The sequence below is a fragment of the Dermochelys coriacea genome, chromosome 1 (genome assembly GCF_009764565.3).
Source record: "Dermochelys coriacea isolate rDerCor1 chromosome 1, rDerCor1.pri.v4, whole genome shotgun sequence".
Taxonomy (NCBI): Eukaryota; Metazoa; Chordata; order Testudines; family Dermochelyidae; genus Dermochelys; species Dermochelys coriacea.
This window is the reverse complement of record NC_050068.2, coordinates 266,439,103-266,462,004: the sequence shown is the minus strand read 5'-3', so window position 1 is coordinate 266,462,004 and position 22,902 is coordinate 266,439,103. Positions and strand designations below refer to the sequence as shown.

General features: G+C 39.8%; 1 protein-coding gene across 2 annotated transcripts in view; it reads left to right on the top strand.

Annotated features, from left to right (window-relative positions):
- Positions 1-415: 415 nt before the first annotated feature.
- Positions 416-22,902, top strand: part of NR1H4 (nuclear receptor subfamily 1 group H member 4) — a 47,300-nt gene continuing 24,813 nt past the window's right edge. Inside the window, exons 1-5 of one of the 2 annotated variants that reach the window (XM_043491519.1) lie at positions 416-547; positions 8,173-8,535; positions 15,425-15,565; positions 19,717-19,850; positions 21,209-21,307. In XM_043491519.1, the coding sequence (XP_043347454.1) occupies positions 517-547; positions 8,173-8,535; positions 15,425-15,565; positions 19,717-19,850; positions 21,209-21,307 (768 nt within the window). In that variant the 5' untranslated portion in view covers positions 416-516. Of the gene's footprint in view, positions 548-8,172; positions 8,536-15,424; positions 15,578-19,716; positions 19,851-21,208; positions 21,308-22,902 lie in introns of both variants that reach the window. The other variant, XM_043491513.1, reaches the window with a different exon arrangement.

Genomic DNA, 22,902 nt, shown 5'->3' with positions numbered 1-22,902 from the left:
ATGACAGAATTTGGCCATACTAAAATAATATAGTTTTCTCTGTGTCTATGATACACATGCTGCATCAGCCAGTCAAAATGATTTTGAATGGTTAATCTATTAAGTTTAGTCACCTAAAAAAAGTAGTAGATTTTTATTTATACAAAATACTAATGTGAATGAAAACAACAAATTACAAAATTGTAATGGAGGAGCTATTTGGAAGAGCCCCCTGAATCCACTCACCCAGAGAAAGGTATCTATATTTTAGTAAAGGACATTTATACTGTAATTTGGCATTGCTATTGTCTCAAGCATTTATAAATAGGCTTCACTGTAATGAAGTTAATCAGTAAACTATTTAACCTCTGGCCTGTATCACGCCTTCGCGAGTCTTAAAGGAAGTTTTAGTTTTCAGTTCAGAGTAAATCAACAAGATATCAAGGAAGCAGGACTAAGGAAGTGTAGATGATAAGTACTGACTAGAAAAAGTAAAGAGAACAACACGTTAAATAGCCAAGTTTTTCAGGAATTGTCATGGAAATAGTCGGAATGAAGACTACTAACGGTAGGATATTGTTCAAGCTCATGTTTGATCTATTACATTACACAATATATCTGTTAAATGCTGTGAATCAGCTTGATGCCAGAGGCTGTCTAGCCCAGGCCCTTAGACACTTGACTATAGTTTTTTCAGTACTTAAACCAACTGATTAGCTTATGTTTCCCATTTTGGTTTATCCTGTGAATCACAGGAAATACATTTTGTTCTTTTTGACTTAAGATCATTTGCTCTGTGTGACTCTTACGTTACATTAGCTTTATTAGCAGGCTCAAGGCCTTAAGGTTTAATTTGTTTGCTGTTCTTTTTCTTATAGTTTTATATTGACAATATTTGTTGTGCCAATGCGCTACCACTGTAACTTCTGTAATATTTTGGATACAGATTCTACAGCCTGTATATACCTTCAACGTAATACTGAAAATAAAGGATGAGATTTTCAAAAGCAGTCAGTGATGGCTGAACTCTGATGGTAAAACTTCCTTTAACTTCAATGGGAGTCCAGTTAAGCAAATGCTGAAAGTTTTTTAAATCCCACCCAAAATATTCATATGTAAAATCGGAAAAAAAAATCTTCAACAAAACTCACTCACCAATTACATAATGGGAAAGTATTCAAAAATGATGGCCAGATTCAAGAAATAAAATTTCACTCTGACAACATTAGTAAAATTTGAGACTTTTATGAAATGTTCTAATTACAATTTCTTTTGCAAAGCATAATCCACAAGTTTTCAGCCCTATTAGTATTTATTTCAATTATCATATTTCAGAAATGATTACATGTGTGTTTCTGATATGAAAAGTGTAATGGAACAGTAAGAACATATGAACATAATACATTATTAGAGACAATGGGTCTGCTTCTTATCCCACTTATACTGATTTACACTGCTGTAACTCCATTGATGTCAGCAGAGTCACTCTTGCTTTACAAAAAGAAAAGGAGTACTTGTGGCACCTTAGAGACTAACAAATTTATTTGAGCATAAGCTTTTGTGAGATACAGCTCACTTCATTGGATGCATGTAGTGGAAAATACAGTGGGGAGATTTTATATACACAGAGAACATGAAACAATGGGTGTTACCATACACACTGTAACAAGAGTGATCAGGTAAGGTGAGCTATTACCAGCAGGAGAGCGGGGGTGGGGGAAACCTTTTGTAGTGATAATCAAGGTGGGCCATTTCCAGCAGTTGACAAGAACATCTGAGGAACAGTGGGGGTTGGGGGTGGGGGAAATAAACATGGGGAAATGGTTTTACTTTGTGTAATGACCCATCCACTCCCAGTCTCTGTTCAAGCCTAAGTTAATTGTATCCAGTTTGCAAATTAATTCCAATTCAGCAGTCTCTCGTTGGAGTCTGTTTTTAAGTTTTTTTTTTTGAAGAATAGCCACTTTTAGGTCTGTAATCGAGTGACCAAAGAGATTGAAGTGTTCTCCGACTGGTTTTTGAATGTTATAATTCTTGACATCTGATTTGTGTCCATTTATTCTTTTACATAGAGACTGTCCAGTTTGACCAATGTACATGGCAGAGGGGCATTGCTGGCACATGATGGCATATATCACATTGGTAGATGTGCAGGTGAACGAGCCTCTGATAGTGTGGCTGCTGTGATTAGGCCCTATAATGGTGTCCCCTGAATAAATATGTGGACACAGTTGGCAACGGGCTTTGTTGCAAGGATAAGTTCCTGGGTTACTGTTTTTGTTGTGTGGTGTGTAGTTGCTGGTGAGTATTTGCTTCAGGTTGTGGGGCTGTCTGTAAGCAAGGACTGGTCTGTCTCCCAAGATCTGTGAGAGTGATGGGTCGTCCTTCAAGATAGGTTGTAGATCCTTGATGATGCGTTGGAGAGGTTTTAATTGGGGGCTGAAGGTGATGGCTAGTAGCGTTCTGTTGTTTTCTTTATTGGACCTGTCCTGTAGTAGGTAACTTCTGGGTACTTTTCTGGCTCTGTCAATCTGTTTCTTCACTTCAGGAGGTGGATATTGTAGTTGTAAGAATGCTTGATAGAGATCTTGTAGGTGTTTGTCTCTGACTGAGGGGTTGGAGAAAATGTGGTTGTATCGTAAATCTTGGCTGTAGACAATGGATTGTGTGGTGTGGTCTGGATGAAAGCTGGAGGCATGTAGGTAGGCATAGCAGTCAGTAGGTTTCCGGTTTCGGGTGGTGTTTATGTGACCATCGCTTATTAGCACCGTAGTGTCCAGGAAGTGGATCTCTTGTGTGGACTGGTCCAGGCTGAAGTTGATGGTGGGATGGAAATTGTTGAAATCATGGTGGAATTCCTCAAGGGCTTCTTTTCCATGGGTCCAGATGATGAAGATGTCATCAATGTAGTGCAAGTAGAGTAGGGGCATTAGGGGATGAGAGCTGAGGAAGCATTGCTCTAAGTCAGCCATAAAAATGTTGGCATACTGTGGGGCCATGCGGGTACCCATAGCAGTGCCGCTGATTTGAAGGTATACATTACAGTGTGTATGGTAACACCCATTGTTTCATGTTGTCTGTGTATATATAAAATCTCTCCACTGTATTTTCCACTACATGCATCCGATGAAGTGAGCTGTATCTCACGAAAGCTTTTGCTCAAATAAATTTGTTAGTCTCTAAGGTGCCACAAGTCCTCCTTTTCTTTTTTGCAGAAACAGACTGACACGGCTGCTACTCTGAAATCTTGCTTTACAGTAGTGTAAGTAATGTCAGAATCTGATCTATACTCTCCATTAATCCATTAATAAAATCATATGAACATTTCAGTCAGCAAGATACGATCAAATTAGTTTTATTTTAAGAAGCTAATTGTTCTAGTAAGCCTCTTCAAGAAAGCCTTGTGTATAGAACTGGATGGGAATGGTTTACCTTTCCCATGAGAGTTTTGCAGATTTTTTGACATTTTCCCCTTTCTGAAAGTAGAACCTCCCCTCCCCCCTGCCCCAAATAAAATCAAAATCCTGATAATTTTCACAAACCGATAATCCCAAAAATTCAGATTGGGTAAATCAGTTTTAAACTGCACCTTAAACTGAACTGGGGCAACTTTTTTGTGTAGACAAGACCGAGGATAAATTTCCTTGAAAATCAAAGACAGGTCCCCATCACTATGGTATCTGAGTGTATCTCTACCCTGCAATTAAAAACAAGCTGCTAGCCTGTGCCATCTGACTTGGACTATGGGGCTGTTTAACTGCAAACATCTATACCGCAGTTAAACAGCCCCATAGTCCAAATATTTATTAATACTGTGCCCACAAGTACCCAGAACTTTGTTTTACATTGGAGTCTCCTACAAAGTAATAGAGCCTACAGCAACTCATTGTTAACACAACATCTTGCTTGTATTTTTCTGTGCTGCTGACAGATATCAACGATAGTCTTATGATTAAAGCATGAGATTGAGAATTAGGAGACCTTGGTTCAATTTTAAGCTCTTCCACATACTTCTTGTGTGACCTCCAGCAAGTCACAAAATGTTTTTGCCTTGGTTCCCCACTGGTAAGAAGGGGATAATGTACTTGTCTCTTTGTCTGGTCTATTTAGAGTGGAAGCTCTTTAGAGCAGGGATCATCTTTTACTATGTATTAATATCCTGATAGTATCTGGGATCACTAAGTGTTACTTTAATTTAAATAATTATTAGTGGTATGTAGCACCATTGTTCTCCTTTGGCTTTGTCCCACAGCTTTCCAGACATACTTATGTCTGCTTGTCCTATGGCAGCATCTCTTCCGCTGCTAACTCTACACATCAGTACATGAGTGGATACTATGTTGATGGTGTTACCATCTAAGCAAGTAAAAAGAAAAGGAGTACTTGTGGCACCTTAGAGACTAACAAATTTATTTGAGCATAAGCTTTTATGCGCTACAGCCCAAGTAGATACTGAAAAGTGATTTGCGTCTACTTTTGCAGTGCTATATGCTGGTAAGAGCAAGATGTAGCACAGCTGATGCCAGGGGACATCTCGAATGAGAGTTTAGTTAAAACAGGAAGTTACGGTTCTGGTATTACTTGAAGGGTGACAAAACAGAAGGACCCCTTTTATAGCTAATAATATCTTGCTGTCATTGCAGGTGTTCCTATCTTTTATTGTTGGTACTTCTCCTTTCCTTTTGACTCCTTTGAATTGATGGAAACCTGGGGTGGCGTGGGGGCGGGAAAGGGACTGTTTTTGTACTGGTAGAAGTACTCCTCAGAGTTCCCAGCCACACCCTCTTTTCTGGTGATTATCCATCAAAAAGGAAATGGAAAGCAGAAAAAAATACTAAATTTCTTCTGATTTGTAAATACAGTACAAGTAAAAAAAGTACACTTAGCAATGTTCATCAATGACAGTTTATTTACAGGGTTTCTCATCTGTCTCATCATAGACTTCAGTGGGAGTTGAGGGCATTCAGCATCTCACAGGTCTGGAACCTTGAAACACAAAATTTATTGCACAAAATGCCTCTTGTGATAAAATCTTACAAATCCTCATGGATGAATGTTTGTTGCCTTACTGCAGAAATGTCAAAACCTGAACTATCACCTCTCATTGTTTTACAGTAGACTTAACAGTGTTTACTGAGATCTCAAGCTTTCCTCCAAACCCACTAAACATTAAATACAGAGAGAAAAGGAGTTATCTAAAACTGAACTGAGTAACTTCCTGGAAATATGGTTACTTCTCACAGAGCCAATTCCCCATGGGTCAATGTGAATTTTGCCATGCCCTTCAATAGCACCAGGATATGGACTTTCTTGAACAGAAAGTTTATTGTAATTTGTAAATCACTTTCCTTTTCTCTGTCCAACTTACTGATGTTTCTTAGATTTTAAACTACATCACAGAGGGAGTATTGAATGTTGTTGAACTGGTTATAATTTATAACTATGAGATTTAATTTTAATTTGTTTGCATTTTGAAAGTGACTAATAGAATTTTAACAAGTACATAAAATACAAGGCTAAGGGAGCCTTCTGTTGGTGCTATTTATCTCTAGAACTTCATTGTTGTATGCTGCTTTTACAGTAACTGCTTCAATTCCTTATCACATTTGGTTAGGTGGTGCCATAATTTGTTGTTGTCTTAAGAGGTTAATGCTGCAGTCCTTATTTGGGAAAAACTCCCTTGTCTTCAATAGCCGTTTCACCAAAGGGGTACAAATTAAGCCCTTAATCTGTACTTTATCATAGGGGTTCCCAGGCTTTTTCCCCTGCGGCCCACCTGTGCAACTGAAATAGGCACTGTGGCCCACTATTAACACTTCCAACTGCTTTCCAAGAGAGGACACTGAGGGTAAAGGCAGTGGTGGGGGTTGCCAGCTTGGGGCCATGACTCGAGCTGTTTGCGGGGTTGATGAACCTTTAAATTATGACCCCCACTATCAGCGTATACAGTATGATAATGTCCACTCCCGCTTTGCCCACCAGGCAGGTGAGTCATTGTTCCCTCAGGCTGATCAAATGGGAAATCAGGGAAGGTGCTGCCGAGCACACAGCCTGGCCTTCCCAGGCTGCCACGTGTCCGTCAGGGAGAGGGGCATTGTGGGTCATGTGCAGCCCCTGACCTCAGCAGGGACCAGAGACAATCAGAGGGCGAAGGGGCAATGCAGGTTCCACAGTCAGCCCCTGCTGACACCCTCTGCCTCAGCAGCCCACTGAGTACCTTGAGCTTGTCATCTAGCAAAGCTGCCCCAGTCACCCATCCAGCATCCTGGGATACCTCACAGACACCCTCTGCTCATGAATGAGGGAAGGGTTTGGGGGCTGCCAGTGCTGGACAGAGGCAGGCACTTGGGCTGGGCCTGGCCGTTACCTATAATTAAGACTGCGAGTTTGTCACGCAGGTCACGGAAGTCAGGGATTCCATGACTTTCCGGTACTTCTGTGACTTCTGCAGCCAGCAGGTGCAATTGACCCCAGGGCCACGTGAGCAGCTCGGGCAGCCCTGGGGCCAGATGGACACCCCCCAACAGTGGTGGTCCCGGGCCGCCCCCCACCAGCAGCAGTGGCATTCCCAGATCATCCCCCACCAGCAGCAGTGTGGCGGTCCCGGACCAGCAGGGCAGTCCCCTGCCGTGCCAGAGCAGCAGCGGCAGTGGTCCTGGGTCAGCGGGGCCATACCCTGCCAGCAGCGGCAGTGGCAGTCCTGTGCTGCCCCCCTCCCAGCACCAGTGGACACCCCAGCAGGTGCCCCGGAGCCCCCACCCCAAGCATCAGAAGGCGCCCCAGAACCCCCCCAGCACCAGCAGGCACCCTGGAGCCTGCCTCAGCACCAGCAGGTGCCCCACAGCCCCCCTTCCAGAGCAGCAGCTGTGCCCCTAGAGCCCCCCAGAACACCAAAGATTTAGTCGGGTATATAGTACAAGTCATGGACAGGTCACGGGGACGTGAACTTTTGTTTATTGCCCGAGACCTGTCCATGATTTTTACTAAAAATACCCATGACTAAACCTTAGTCTTACCTATAATAGTCCTGATCATGGCATTGTCCAGGAGGAAACAGAGCGGCACCATTGAACCCTCGTCCTTGGAGGCTGTGGGGCTGATACTTCAGGGGGCCTGCCAGCCATGAATCACAGGGTGCAATGACTCAGTATGGGAACAGCTGCAAACTCTCCAGAAATCCTCCAGCTGTCCCGAGAGCTGCCACCTCAGGGGGCCGGTCCCTTCTCCTTGGCCTCTGCCCATAGCCCAGCGGCTTCGCTTTGCCCTCTGCCACCTGCCAGTGCGCTGGGCACATCTGGCCCTGGGCAGGAGCCATTGCTGGCCGCCACTCTGTTGCTGTCCACTTCACAATACAACTCCCCACCCCTCCCCAGCCATGCCCTTACCAAACTCTACCCATGGCTGTGCCAGGAGACCACCCAGGACTGTGTCATGGCCCACCTTTGGGCCACAACCCACAGTTTGGGAACCCTTCCTGTATCTCATATCACTCTCTATGCTTGGAATATCCTCCCGGATCCTCTGTGTCATGTAACCTCACGCTTCCCCTTCAGACCCCTCCTGAAAGCTCATTTAATTTGATTAACCTTCCAGTGCTTGCTAAACCCCACTTTTGTCTTTTCTCCCAGCTGTGTTCCCTCATGCTATGATACACTAACTCCAAATAAAACAGAAATGAACAAGATATGTGCATCTCCATCTTACTATTGTAGCCTTCCTCCTTCCCCTTGGTTTCTGTTTGCATTTCTTTGCTGTGTTTTTGTGTCTAATTCAGATTGAGAGCTCCTTTGTAACGTGGACTGCTTTCCCTTAATTGTCTGTAGAGCATCATGTACATTTTTAGCTCTCTACAAATAATAATCTTTCAAGATTTTCTAAGGAAGTAGCAGTGCAAAATATTTTCATTGCCTGTAATAAAGTAGCCGAGAATGTTAATTTATACTGAGAGCGTCTTTCTGTGTATTTGTACAGACCTAGTGCATAGAGGGTTCTGTGACTGGGGCCTCTGGATGCTGAGGGAAGTATAAATATTATCAAGACTATTTTAGAGTTCTTTATGTTTAGTCAATTCAATCTCTAGGATTAATAAATAATTTTTTCCAGTATCTGAGATTGGTATATTTAGGAATGGAAACTGTTCCAGTGACTGTGGTTTAACGGTACTAATACATATTTTTCTGTATTATTATGTAGGTGTTCTTACAGAGGCAATGAGTTCTCCAGTGCAAGAACCAGATGTGTCACCTTATACACAGTACAGCAGTATGCCATTCCCCCCAGTTCAGCCTCAGATTTCATCACCACCTTATTATTCCAACCTTGGCTTTTACCCCCAGCAGCCTGAAGAATGGTATTCCCCTGGAATGTATGAACTCAGGAGAATCCCCTGTGAGAACTTTTTCACAAGAGAGACAGAACTAGCAGATGTACCTGTAGCCAAGAAGTCTAGACTGGGCCACTCCCCTGGAAGAGTGAAAGGAGAAGAGCTATGTGTTGTCTGTGGTGACAAAGCATCTGGATACCACTATAATGCTCTGACTTGTGAGGGGTGCAAAGGTAGGGCAAAATATGAATGAATCTGTCACAAAATAAGTTTGGGGGGAAATGGATATTTATTTCTGAAATTTCATTTAGTCTTAATTGAAAAGCTCATTCAAGTGCTTACCCTTTGTAGATCTTTGCATTTGGATCCAATGCACTGTTATTAACTGGCTAGGTGGTAGTACTTTTGAAAAGGATCTGGGGGGTATAGTGGATCACAAATTGAATATGGGTCAACAATGTGATGGAGTTGCTAAGAAGGCCAATATCATTCTGGATTGTATCAACAAGAGTGTTGTATGTATGTAAGACACAGGAGGTAACTGTCCCACGCTGCGTGGCACTGGTGAGGCCTCAGCTGGAGCACCATGTCCAGTTCTGGGCACCCCACTTCAGGAAAGATGTGGGCAGAGCTCAGAGGAGAATAATAAAAATGACAAAAGTTTTAGAAAACCTGACCTCTGAGAAAAGGTTAAAAAATTGAGGATGTTTAATCCTGAGAAAAGAAGGCTGAGGGGGGTGACCTGATAACAGCCTTCCAATGTGTTAACGGCTGTTATAAAGAGGATGGGAATTAAATGTTCTCCACATCCACAGAAAGTAGGTCACAAAAAAATAACGGGCTTAGTCTGCAGCAAGGGAGATTGAGGGTAGAGATTAGGAAAATCTTTCTGACTCAAAGGGTGGTTAAGCTCTGGAACAGGCTTCCAAGGGAGGCTGCAGAATCCCCGTCACTGGAGGTTTTTAAGAACAGGTTGGACAAACACCTATCGAGGTTGGTCTAGGTTTATTTGGTCCTGCCTCAGCACAAGGGGTTGGACTTGAGGACTTCTCAAGGTCTCCTCCAGTCATACATTTCTATGATTATTTTCCCTGGGACTCATTGGTAGTTTCATTCCTTTGTGGATATAGAATATACATTGCCTTGCAGCACTGTTGACTGTCAAACTTAAAGCAAAAGTGTTTGTCCACCAAAACCTATCCATCCATCCATCCATCCATCCATCTTCGTCGTCAGCAGCAAAACAGTTGATTTAAAATAAGCACTATCCCTGGTCAACCCTCCATCATTTCTGAGTTCTGATCCGTAAATATTGTTTAAACCCCCCTCCCCACAAAAAATTCAATCTGTAGAGTATTACATTGCATGTCTTTCATTTCTTGAGAAGACAGCATGAGGGTAAAATGAGCAGCTGAAAGGACTGGTAATAGTATAAGAGCTTTTCACTTCTATGTTGTCAGTTCAGCATCTAATCCAAGTCAGTAGTGACTGAAAATGGTCACCATCTGATGGCTTGTTGATGGCCTATGGGAAATGCATGGGTGCAATTAAAAAGTTATTTCCAGTGCTAGGACTAGTAACAGTCATCAATTTTAATATTATTTTATAAGGAATACCTCCAAAATTGATAATATCTCTAAAACTAGAATGAACATTTTAAGTGTGCCCACTGTATTACACTGGTTCCCAGTGAACTGAGCCCACACGTGGCAAAAAAAGCCGCTCACCGTTATTAGCGATCTGTTGTTGGTAGTTTCAGCAGAGAGGACAAGGACATAGCAACTGAACGACTCTTACTCCTAGAGGTGGTTCTTCCAGGGCACATTGGTAGATAATTGCATCAAATAAGGGAATTATCCTTCCCTGCAACATAAGTCAACACTCTTGAGCCCAATAACTTGTGGATGGAATTATGTGTATCTCTCAGAAAAAAAATCCAGTGTTGATTTAAAGACTCCAAGTGATGATAAGTTTACGACCTCCCTTGGTAAGCTGTTCAATGATTAATTGCCCTCACTATTAAATGGCTTTTACCAAATTAAATTTAGTAATTTTTTACAGCAGTTATAACTATAGACTGAGGAAAAAATATGGTAAAAACTAAAAACATTTTGGGCCAAAGTCATTCCAAGTACAACTCCCAGGTAAGTGTTGGGATCAGTGGTGACAGTAAATGTATGTTCAGGACTCCTTGTTGATTTTACTTAAATCATTCTGTGAAACCATTATATTATTGTTTTATTGGGATAATTCATTTTGTCTTTTCACTGTTTCATTGCTGCAACATCAGTTACAGAGGAAAGCACAACCCTTGATCAAAGACTGTAAAAGTTGAATTATTTAAGGTTAATGTATTATGTTTCTGCAATAAACCTTAAAATGGCTTAAAGCAATAGTAAGATGATGTGCTGAGGGGGAGAGGAGAACAATTCTGTTTGAAAAGCTGGATAGTATGTTTTAATGGTCTTAGCATTCTGCCTCTCTGGTGCCCTTCACCCCAGAGGTGGCTGCATTTCAGTGGTGCTAAATGTGTGGAGTTAAGCACTTTGGTCTCCTTCAGAATGAAAGGCTCTATATAAAAGTAAGATATTACTATCAACATTAATCTACAATTTGAATAGAGAGCCAGTGCAAAGCATGATAGAACCAATTAAATATATCTGTGATACCTGAATACAAACCAATCTATTTATATTTGAAATTTTGAAGAGAATTTAGTGAACCTTGAGTGGTTTACTTATAAACTGAAAATGCTGCTGACCTTATATTCTCTCTCTCCTTTTTTGTGGGGGAAAAAAAAAACGTTTTATTGGCTCACGAGAGATTTGTATTCTGGAGCTGTGCATACATTCAGTTTTTTGTGACTATATTACTATCCACATACAAATACATGTGAATATTGCCCATCACTTGGCAAGAAAAAAATGGTTTGAAAATCTGTTTTTCTATTTATCCCTTCCCCAAAATATAAATCAAAGAGCAAACTAAACAGGATGCACACCTCTTAGATCTAGGCTTATGCTAGAATTTTTTTTTAAAGATACTTTAAATATTGAAAACTTCTGTGGGAATCTCTCATCCCTAATTGTGCAGTTATAAATTATTACATCATTCTACAATAATGGCATAATGGTCCATAAACAATGAGACAGTTTACAAGTGTTATTACAACGTTTGGGATATTATATATTACAATATTTTCTACAGTCTATCCCATTGTAACACCTGTCTTGGTTAGGCATTATAAAATCTTCTTTTGGTATGTCTACACTGCAATTAAAAATCTGCAGCTGGCCCATTCCAGCTGACTTGGGCTTAGGCTAAGGGGCTGTTTAATTGCAGTGTAGACATTGCTGGAGCCCAGGCTCAAGGATCCTGTGAGGTGGGAGGGTCCCAGAGCTCAGACTGTAGGCCGAGCATGAACGTCTGCATTGCAGTTAAGCAGCCCCGTATCCTGAGTCACACAAGCCCCAGTCAGGTAGCATGGGCCAGCTGCAGATGTCTAATTCCAATGTAGACATACCCTGTGAGGAGGCCTTAGAGCACATTTGGACCCTAACTGGAATCTAGAGACCCCTCTGGAAAGGGGTGGTATACAAGTCACATGAATTTAGTGGGGCCGACTATAGCGTCATACTCATTTATTGAAGTCACAAAATCATTTACATTGACAGAAAAGTGGATTATATACTCTCTCCCCTACAAAATGGCATAGCTGATTTTTATTACCCCCAAACTATTCCTGATAATCCTTGATGTATGTCATGTCAAACCACAGATATTTCCTGTTAAAATCATTTCACATTCATCTTCTTGCTCTCTCTAGAAAGTCAGGACAGTTTGTGTGGTGATGGAACTCAGCAGTATTCATTGAAATGTCAATAGTCTGACAGTTCAAAGTAGGCATGCATTGCTTGTTCATTGAGTAGCATTTAGATGACTTGATTCAGAAATAGTGAAGTCAATGGTGTTACACCAATGTAGAGTTTATCTCATTGTGTCTCAACACCAGTTCTCAGCAGGCATTCTCCTCATGACATGACTCAGCATTGTTCAGCTCTCATGGTTCTTAACTCTGTGGAGCTGTGCTGGTATAGTAAATTCACCCTTTTGGTGGATTTCATTGTAGAGTACTTTTCATAAAAGGAAGAGCTAGAATCAAACTGTGTCCTTTTAGTTGAAGAGGCAACTACTCTTGTTCTTTAATGTCTTATACAGTATATGCAACATACAATTCAGTATTTGGATATTATAGAACTGGTTAATTTCATTTCAAATTCATTTTGTAGGAGAGAGAGGGACCACAAACATGCACTTGTTTATTTTCATGCACCAGATGACCTCTACCTGATGCAAAACCAAACACTTCAACAGGGGACAGGGTGGGAAAAGCAATATATACACTGAAGCCCCAGTCTCACAAATTGTTCAATATATCTGTATAAAGCCCAATTAAAGTCAGTGAGGGTCTGCCTGTGAAGAACAACTTTCCGGACTGGGGCCGGAAAAAGGGAGTTCTACCCATAACTAACCCTAATCACTGTTGAGGCTAACAGAACAAAACACATTCATAGTTTCTAACTGAAGCTAGTTGTTGAGATTTTGCAAGATCAGATAAGGTTAGGCAATGTCAAAATGCAAAAAACACCTTATTTTTAAGCCCCCCGACATTGTCTCCCCAAATATCCTGCCTGATTTGCCTCAGATTGTCCCAAAAAAGTCTCCCTTAGCACAGGATCACACACGTGACATTTCAGTACGTTTGATTTAACTCTGGAGTTGTTATTATTAAGGGATATGTGTCAAAAATTGGGCTTATAGTGGAGAACTAACTTTGAGATTACTAGGGAGAAGACTATCTAGTCTTACTAGGGAGAAGACTATCTTAGTCTCTAAGGTGCCACAAGTACTCCTTTTCTTATCTAGAGAGAAACTGCTAAGAATGTCTCCCCATAATAAAAATGGGATGAGAGTAAGGTTGAAAATTATGCTTTGCTAGAGCAGAAAAACGTTTTGGATTTTAAAAATTGTTTTTCACTAGGAAACAGTCACAGTTCCAAGTTTTGTTGGTTTATAAATCTCACTCATTTGACACCACTACATATTGTCAATAAGATGCATTTGCTAAAGCTTTTGCAATTCTTTACATACAAATAACTGTTAATAAAGTGTTGCCTAGATCTTGTTTATGCTAGCCATAACAGCAATCTGACTTCTAATGGTCATAAACATATTTGCATACAGCTTTTGAATATAACTATCATAAATGATTTTCTTCATGAATTGCAGCCTTTAAATAAATTGTTTAAAATAAAATTAGAACATGATCTCGAAACAAATGGAACTGCCATTTAACTGGCATTGAAAATCTACAGCTTAAACCTAGACCTTTTCTTCCTTCCCTGACCAGTATATGGAAATGTGTTAAACTCCATGTGAATGGCAAACAAAAATAATGTCTGGGTCTGACTGAAAGTTCCAAATCTGCATTTCAAAAGAGGTTGATGTCAATCAAGTATATTTGAATGGAAAAAGAGAACTATTCAAAACACACAGTACAGGACTCAAAGAAGTGCCAAATTTGTTGATGCTAAATAGAATTTTATTATTTTTTGTAACAAAATGTTAGGGCTGGGATGGATTATTTAAATTAAAGATGGGCCTGAGCCATGACACTGTAATTTGGCTCCACAGTGAATTTCTCAACAATTCAGGGGTGTATGTAGGCATATGTGTCCTAGTTCAATGCCTTTCAGAGAAAAAAACAAAGAAGAGAGCCAGATCTGAACTTCCCCCAGAGTTGACTGTGGGTGACTGGATCCTGTGTTTTTGTTCAATCCCACCTTTAGTGAATGGAAGTGTCAGGTAGAATACTACCAGGGCTGAGATTAGGGTTAGCCTGTACTACAAATCAGCCATGTGCCCTCAGGGGCTTCCAGGAGTCCCTTTTTAAAATTCTGCCACCAAACCGATGGAAAAGTTGAGATTATTTCCCATGCCTGACAGAGTTCACTCCCTCTTGGAATGCTGCTAAATCATCCCATCTAAAACACAGCATTCAAAAAATGCTATGCTTGCAAAATGAAGCACTAAAAGTTCAGGAAATGTTAAAGCAAAGGCTGCCTGTGCATCTTTATCTTTGCCCCCCTAGTAAGTGGTATTATAATAGACTTTTATTGCATAGAATTTCACTACATGAATGCATACTGTGTTTTCCACAATAGCGCAGACTGAGTACAGGTTGGACAGTGAATAAGGGCTTTGTACTGAATAAGAAAGGGGTCTGTGGATCCATGATTTTCTTTGGGCTAATTTCTGTTTGCAGTTCTTTACACCAGTATAAACCTGGAGTGAATCCAGGGAAACTAAATTCCATGAAACTTGACTTCAGTGGGACTAATTGTGTGCTTAAAGTTAGAAAAGTGCTTAAGTACCTTGCTGAATCAGGGCCTCAGTGTACCAGAAGGGCAGAGTTTAATGAAGGAGGCAGGGGGTTGTTGCAAATGAGGGAGGAATCATCTACTTTAATATGTAGGATAAAAATAAACATAGTTCAGCCGCTTCATTCTGGATGGGCAGGTAGTCTGTATGACCCTGCTTACACATGTTTGCCAGTACTCTAATTCTCGGTAATTGAGATAATGGGAATTCACTCAAATGGGTTTGCTGCCTGCACTCTCATGGATTGTCCTGTCCTCAGAGTCCTTCAAGTGAATTGTAGCCTCATAGTTGTTCATTGGCTATTATAGTACTGTACAGTATTGTGTATAATCCTGGTATTTGAACCACAGTGATGGGTTCCAAATTTGCATCTGAACCTTCTTAAGGATCCCAGATATTTGGATGTGGGATTTTAGTTCAGGCCAATGTCTAGTATATAGACCCACATTATATAATATCTGGTTCTAAATGATATTGCATGGACCACTTAGGTGCAAGTAATGTTTTAAAGTAGCAATAATTCAACCATCAGCATGTCCAAGTGATGCCAAAAGAAACTAGAGTTGTTGCAGAATGTGTTGCATTCAGAGGGTGAAACAGTTATGCAGTCTCTTTTCCAGCTAATCAGTTCCCCAGTTTACAGTGCCTTCTTACACATCTATCTCACTGTTGTTTGCACAGGCTTCTTCAGAAGAAGTATCACTAAAAATGCTGTATACAAGTGTAAAAATGGAGGCAATTGTGAGATGGACATGTACATGAGAAGAAAGTGCCAGGAGTGCCGCCTGCGAAAATGCAAACAAATGGGGATGTTGGCTGAATGTATGTATACAGGTATTTGCATCAAGCAAGCAAAGTACTTTGAAAATATATTCTATCTTACATTTGTCTAACTGGGCTGTGGCTAATATGCTGAAGCCTTCATACATATACAAAGGTGGGTAAAACCCTCCAAGATATAATCTAGCAAATCTGAAGGCATGGACTGTAGCATTAAGGGCACTACAGTCCATGCTCAACAAATCTTATTGAATAGGCATGACATACCCATGAATGATGAGATTTGGTTAATGATAGGGGACACCAGAGCGTGAGGTGTGTGATGAGGTATGTGGTGAAGAAAGGACTTTCCCTGCCAAAGTGGGCTGACACAGCGAAAGACAAGAGCCAAAGGGGCTGCTTAAGTGCGAGGAAAATCCACTCCAGTAGCTATGGAAAAAGGATGGAGGTGGTGAAAGGCATCAGTTGGAGAAGGGGAGGAATACAAAGAAGTAGGGAATTTTCAGTGCTATGTCGGGCAGAGAAGGAACAGGCTTACCCCTACCCAAAACCAACTTTTTATGGACTGCCTGCCAGCCCTTTCCATCCAATTCCAATGCTTGTATGAAGTGCTGGCAATCAACCAATGGCGGATCTCCTAAAAAAGCAGGGCTACCGTTGGCTGGAAGTTGCTGTGTGCTGCAGTCCTCCTCTGGCAATCTGGGCTGGCCTGGTAAGGGACAGCCCTTTTTTTTTTTTTTAAATAGTCTAATTAGTTCTTCTAATGGAGGTATAGAGCTATATAGGTACAATCACCTCCAAAGAACTTGGCTTTTAGATTTAAATCATGTTTTACATTAAAACAAAAACATTTTACATTAAAACAAAAAATGGAATTGAGGCTGACATCTTACTTATATACATTACCAAGCTCCAGGCCAAGGTACTTTAAACATCTGTGATACTGCACTACACCCCAAAATGAGGAGCTGAAATTGAATTACTGGTAGAACTTTAACTATAACAGTAATAGTCATTCCATATTTGAAGGCTCACTCCTAGAAATATAGTATACACACCTGCATATGCTGCCTTCAGTGAATAGGACTGCAGTTTATTCTATTTATTGATGGCTCCAATCATTTTAGCACACTGTAGTGTCAAACCAATTTAGGTTCATACAGGAAATTAATCTACTCTGAGTTTTTAATATACTTCTCTTTTTTAATCTGATCATGAGATGGTATATTAACTGTTGGCTTTGTGAGAAACAATAACCTCCATCAATATTTGGAATGCATGCAAATATAATATAATTAATCTTTCATTCTGTAAATTGAACAGACTACAAAGATCCTGGGATATGACATATTCTCGTACAATACATAAATACCCAAACAAATGCCACCAAAGTGATGATAGCACTCAATGAGTCAGTAATTGTCATAGGAAAATAAAAACCCATGGAGTTGGACTCAGATTCATTGTTCCACAAATTCAAGAGATCAGGATACTCTGAGTGACTCATAGCAGCAGAAAAACAACAGATCACAGAAAAAAAATAGGTTAGTGTAAATAATACTGACTGAGGACACATGAAACTTTTAAACTGGCTGATCATTTTCTCAAATTGGCATATGTGAAACAAAGACCAACAATAGGTGCTGCCATTTGAATCTTTCTCTGCAATGGAAACACTTACTTTGTTACTGGGTATCTCCTGTTACTCATAACTTAAACATAAGCATGTTCTAAAGCACTTCAGTGAGGACATTTTGCAAGTCACCATTGAACAAGTTTCAAAGGAAGACCATACCGTATATGACAGGTTTCAGAGTAGCAGCCGTGTTAGTCTGTATTCGCAAAAAGAAAAGGAGTACTTGTGGCACCTTAGAGACTAACAAATTTATTTGAGCATAAGCTTTCGTGAGCTACAGCTCACTTCATCGGATGCATTTGGTGGAAAAAACAGAGGGGAGATTGATATACACACACAGAGAACATGAACATGTGTGTGTATATCAATGTTCTCTGTGTGTGTATATCAATCTCCCCTCTGTTTTTTCCACCAAATGCATCCGATGAAGTGAGCTGTAGCTCACGAAAGCTTATGCTCAAATAAATTTGTTAGTCTCTAAGGTGCCACAAGTACTCCTTTCCTCATACCGTATATGGTTGGTTTTAGATCAGGGCTTGACAGGGTGGAAAAACCTCAAGCTTCTATTTATACATTGTCTTAAGTTGAAGAAGTTCCTTTGAAATAAAAAGTTACCTTGAACTTTGTTTCAGTTACTCATATCAGAGGGTTGCAATTATAAACACTGAAGAATTTTGCTATAGCAAAAAGGGAGGTAGAGTCTTATAAACTTTTATGGCCCTACTCACTAAACATTTCCATGTCCTTTGCACATAAACCACAAACATGGTGAAATTATTTAACCATCAGCTTCAAATATATTTTTGTATTTATTGTTGCAGTTCTTTAGCATAACCTGAGTTTCTACTTAAAGGCCAGATTCTGCCACTCTTATTCCGGCTGAGTCGCACTCCTAGTCTCACTGAAATGGAGCCATTTCTGGAATTAGAGTAAAATGCTGGCTGCATTGAAGTCAATAGGAGGTTTGCGACTAACTTCAGTGGGGCTACAATTTCACCCCCAAAGTACTACTCAGCATAAGTAAGAATGGCAGAATCAGGCTTTTAGTGTACAGGACACAAAGCAAACCAAATTTTCCCCAGAAAAGAAATAGGCCAGATCCTCATCTGGTATAAATCAGTGTAGCTCCACTGACTGCCCCAGTTTACATCAGCTGAGGATCTGGCCCAATGGTTTTAGCAGGGTTGCTTTACATCTATTCTTTAGAAAAATAAAGGTAGGATGTTGTAAAAATGAGGCAGTACAATCACATACCTTGATGCCAATTATTATCTGCAACATTCCTATCACTGATATTTTCCTATTTCAAGGTACTATATGTAAGTCTTATTTTAATCATGTAAACTTCCTCTTCTCTCAATGGTGTGGGTAGGTTATTTTATATAGTGCTTAAACAGGAAATTAAAAACATTCACAACTGAATTCAGTGTTTACATATCTTTCCCCACCATCATATACTTTCTGAATGAGTCTCTTTTCCTGTTCTGCATTTTCAAGATTGGAGAGCCAGGCAGACTCCTTGAAAGAAACTCTAAATTGAAGTTCTTTGATTATTATATTCTTAGATCCATTCATACCTGCTTGCCTGTTGGTCAGTTTGCTGGTTTTCTTTTGAGGGTTGGTTCTGTTAATTGTTATTATTTAGTAATTGTTCAGCACAGATGATGTGCTGGTTGCTGTGCATAATGCACCTAAAGATAGCCACAACCCAAGTTGTTTACCGTCTCTAAGAATAAATACATAAAGTGACAAATATTTAATTTAAGAACACAATAGACTCTAATCAATAATGAACCCTGGGCTTGATTCAACCTGCTAGTGCAGGGAGGTACAAATTGTGGCAGTTGACCTGATAATGCACTGGATCAGCACATCTCCAAGACACTTCAGCCATATCCTCTCCCTGGCCAGCATGATTCACTTTTGGTTTGTACCAGCAACACTAGATCTGTCAGTAGAGAGGCGCTGCAGATGCCTGTGCCCCTTTTAAGTGGATGTTCTGCAAGTGAGGCTGCACTCTGGTTTGCACTAGTAGAAGTTGGCTCGGCCCAAAAATGCTGATCATAACATCCATAGCCTTTCATCTATGTATCGGAGGGTATGTCTACACTATGAAATTAGGTAGAAATAATCCTTCTTCATTACATCATGGATTCATATAGTAAACAAATTAGGTCGATTTTTTGAGTGGCCTAAGTACTTGTATCTAAGGAGAATGCTGTCTTCTGAAAGAAAAGGAGGACTGGCGGCACCTTAGAGGCTAACAAATTTATTTGAGCATAAGCTCACGAAAGCTTATGCTCAAATAAATTTGTTAGTCTCTAAGGTGCCACAAGTCCTCCTTTTCTTTTTGCGAAATCAGACTAACACGGCTACCAGTCTGAAAGCTGTCTTCAGTGAATGTCTTGCATGGGTAAGTCGTTTATTGGTGTTAAAGGGCAATATGTGGGCATGCTCATGTTCTTACTTGGTTCCACACTGGTATGTGAAAATTAACCTACACTAAAACGTCTTTTGGTGTGCGAATCCTATGAACATATTATTTGCAATGCTGCAGGTTTGTTAACAGAAATACAATGCAAGTCAAAACGTCTAAGAAAAAATGTGAAACAGCCACCTGATCAGACAGCCAATGAAGATAACGAGGGAGCAGACCTGAAGCAAGTGACATCTACAACTAAAATATATAGGGTAATAAAATTCATGTAAATAGTTTGTACAATAATTAGGATGTTTTAGCTACATGCAATGAACACAGCATACTATGGTTACACTGAAGTAATTTAGAGAATTGCCTTATGTAGCCAGACACATTTCCCTCAGTATTTATAGTGTTTACCTATAATTAATGAGATAGCATTATTTGAGGATCTAAGGCATTAGTCTACGTCAATAACATGTAAAACGATAACTTCTCATATAGATTCTAAGGGTGCATCTTGACCGTAACATGTTAATTATGCATGCATGTGCATATGCACACGCACACGTTAGCATACACATTCCACACAGAGATTAGATCTATGTGGTAGAAATATCCATGGGATAAACTGCAGAGACATGTGATAAACTGCAGAATACACATTAAGTAAGATTCATCACATGGCTGTGCAAATTATCCGTGGATATTTTTACGATACATATTTACAGATCTAATCTCTGCATGGGATGTGTCTATTGAATAATTATGTTTTATAAATTATCATGCACCTTTGACCACCTCACCTGCACTCAGTCATGAATCCATCTCCCTCAGGACTACGATTAATATGCCAAATCTCTGAATACCTGCAAACAGTTGCCATAAAAAAATCAGTCTGATAGAAGGAAACGTTGCTCTTTCTCCTCAAATGTGGAATTCCAATCCTCCAACACTACCCCCCAAAAAATTTACAGCTGCCCAAAGGCCATGATGGCAATATTCAGTCCTTACTTGCATGAATGACAGATTTAAATTTAGATACCTTGCTGCCCTTCAGGACTAGAAATAGGAGCAAAGGAAAAGCAAGATTTCTGACATTCCAAATGGACCTAGTGTTTGCTTCTAGACCTGGAATGTGCGGAGATATTAGACCTTAAAATCTGATATTCTTAGGTATAGAAAAGCAATATTAAGTCACGTAAGAGGCTTTTAGTGCTTCTTTTGAGACTTACCCAGTTGGGGACAAATAATAATTATGATACCTGAGATATACAAATAGTCCAAATATTTTTTGAAACTCACTAAAACATCTATAAAATAGTTTTTCTGTAACATAAGTGTCATGTATAGAATATATGAGGTGTGGTATTGAGGTTTTGGGATGTCCACATAACTCACTAATTACCAAACCTGATAATACTTCCACTCCAAACTCATGCTGGTAAAACATTTATACCACTCTATCATTGATCCTTTGTATACATCCGCAGTCTCTAAAGGGCTAGGCAGACTTCTCATCTTGTTGACATCCAAATGTAAGACGTAGATCTATACAAATTTACTGAAGTAAGAGATGCTAGATCACTTCCAGTTACTGAATTTTATGGGGTTTTTTCTGCCAGTATAGGAGAAAGTAGAACTTACCCCAGAACAGCAGAACCTTCTTCATTACATCATGGATTCATATAGTAAACAAAGAATTCCTCAAGAGGTATCAAAAAAACTTGTAAGTACACAAATTAATTAGTCTTTTGAAAGTTGTCATTTGGGTTGTATGAAGAGACTATGGGGCTATATTATTATTATTATTATTTATTATTAACATTAGTTAAGGTGGTATACTGAGGACTGTGTTTGAACTGCAAGCTGTCACTTTAAGAGCGGGAGGGTTTTCTGGTCCTGTTTGCAGGCTACCAGCTCTGTAACATCTGGGAGCAGCTTAAAGCAAGTTGGGGTGAGTTGTGTCATTCTGTTTTAGGTAGCAGCCTGTTTCTGTTCTCTTTTTGTTTGTAAATATTTTGAATTCTAAGAAATAAAGCAACCTTCCAGCAAGGATATTTATGGGTTTTTTTAATTTAATGTTTCTGGGTGTATGCTGTGAACACAAGTTAATATTTATATGGAAGTAGCACCTAGAGCTCTCAACCAGGTTGACACTGTACAAACACATAGTAAATTACAGTACTTGCCCCCAAAGAGCTTACAGTCTAAAAGAAGAGTTTACAATCTAAAAGTATATAAGAAAATCAGAATCTGTTCTTAAATCACTACAATCTGACCATTTCTTTGTTCATTGAACCCAAATATTGAGAAGAGTGTGCATCTTGGGGGAAGTGACTAACACCCTCAAATCACTCAAATAATGATTAATCACTGAAGACTTTCAAATAGGTAGTATAATGTGATGCTATATTGAATATTGCTTAACTGAAATCTACATTGACTAGTAGAATCTGAATTTGTGTGAATAAACTAAAGCCTCCAAGACTGTTGTCATAAAGTCGCTGTCACACACAAACACACATATAAAGACACTTGATCTTTTGGTCTGGTTGATCACAGCAAAGAATCCAGGAAGTGGGAGGCAAAGGTGGCTTTGTATTGCCTTATCAGACTATGGTGATTCTTCCTAAGTGCAAGTTAGAGCAGCCTTAAGACTAGATCTGGTAAGAAAATAATCACACACAAAATTCTGACTTTTCAACAGGAATATCAAACCAAAAACTTGAAATGTTTCAGTTTTTGGAACCAAAAACTTCTTTTTTTTCAGTTTTTCCTTTTGGGATTTCTCCCCCCTTTCTTTCTCTCCCTTTCTTTCACCGCCTCTCTTTTTCAGTGGCAAAATGAAAAATAAAAAAAGCAGAAAAAGGGGAGAAAAGATAAAGGGGGGAAAGAGGGGAAAATGGGAGAAAATATTTTGGTTTCCAAGTTTGAAAATTAAAAAAATTCAGTTTGGGGGGATTTTTTTGTTAAAAAAAAAATTGAAAATGTCAATAAACAAATAAAACAACAACAACAACAACAAAAGAGTTTTGAACAAAAAATGTTGACCAGCTCTCCTCAGGGCTCAATCCTCTTGACTTTCCACCATACCAGGCGAGTTATGTGGCATGTGCGGAGAGCTGGCTATGCCAGTTCTTTGTCACTTGGGTTTTACAACCACTTCAGTTGTCTAGTTAAATCAGCTATACTGTCCCTTTGCACTGCTAGAGCAATTTTTTATAATGGTATACTTCTTTTCCTGTTGTTGTGGTGAATTAATGTAGTAGTTGGCCTGAAACTATGCTACCTTTTGCTGCAGTTCCATCAGATCTTGCAAGC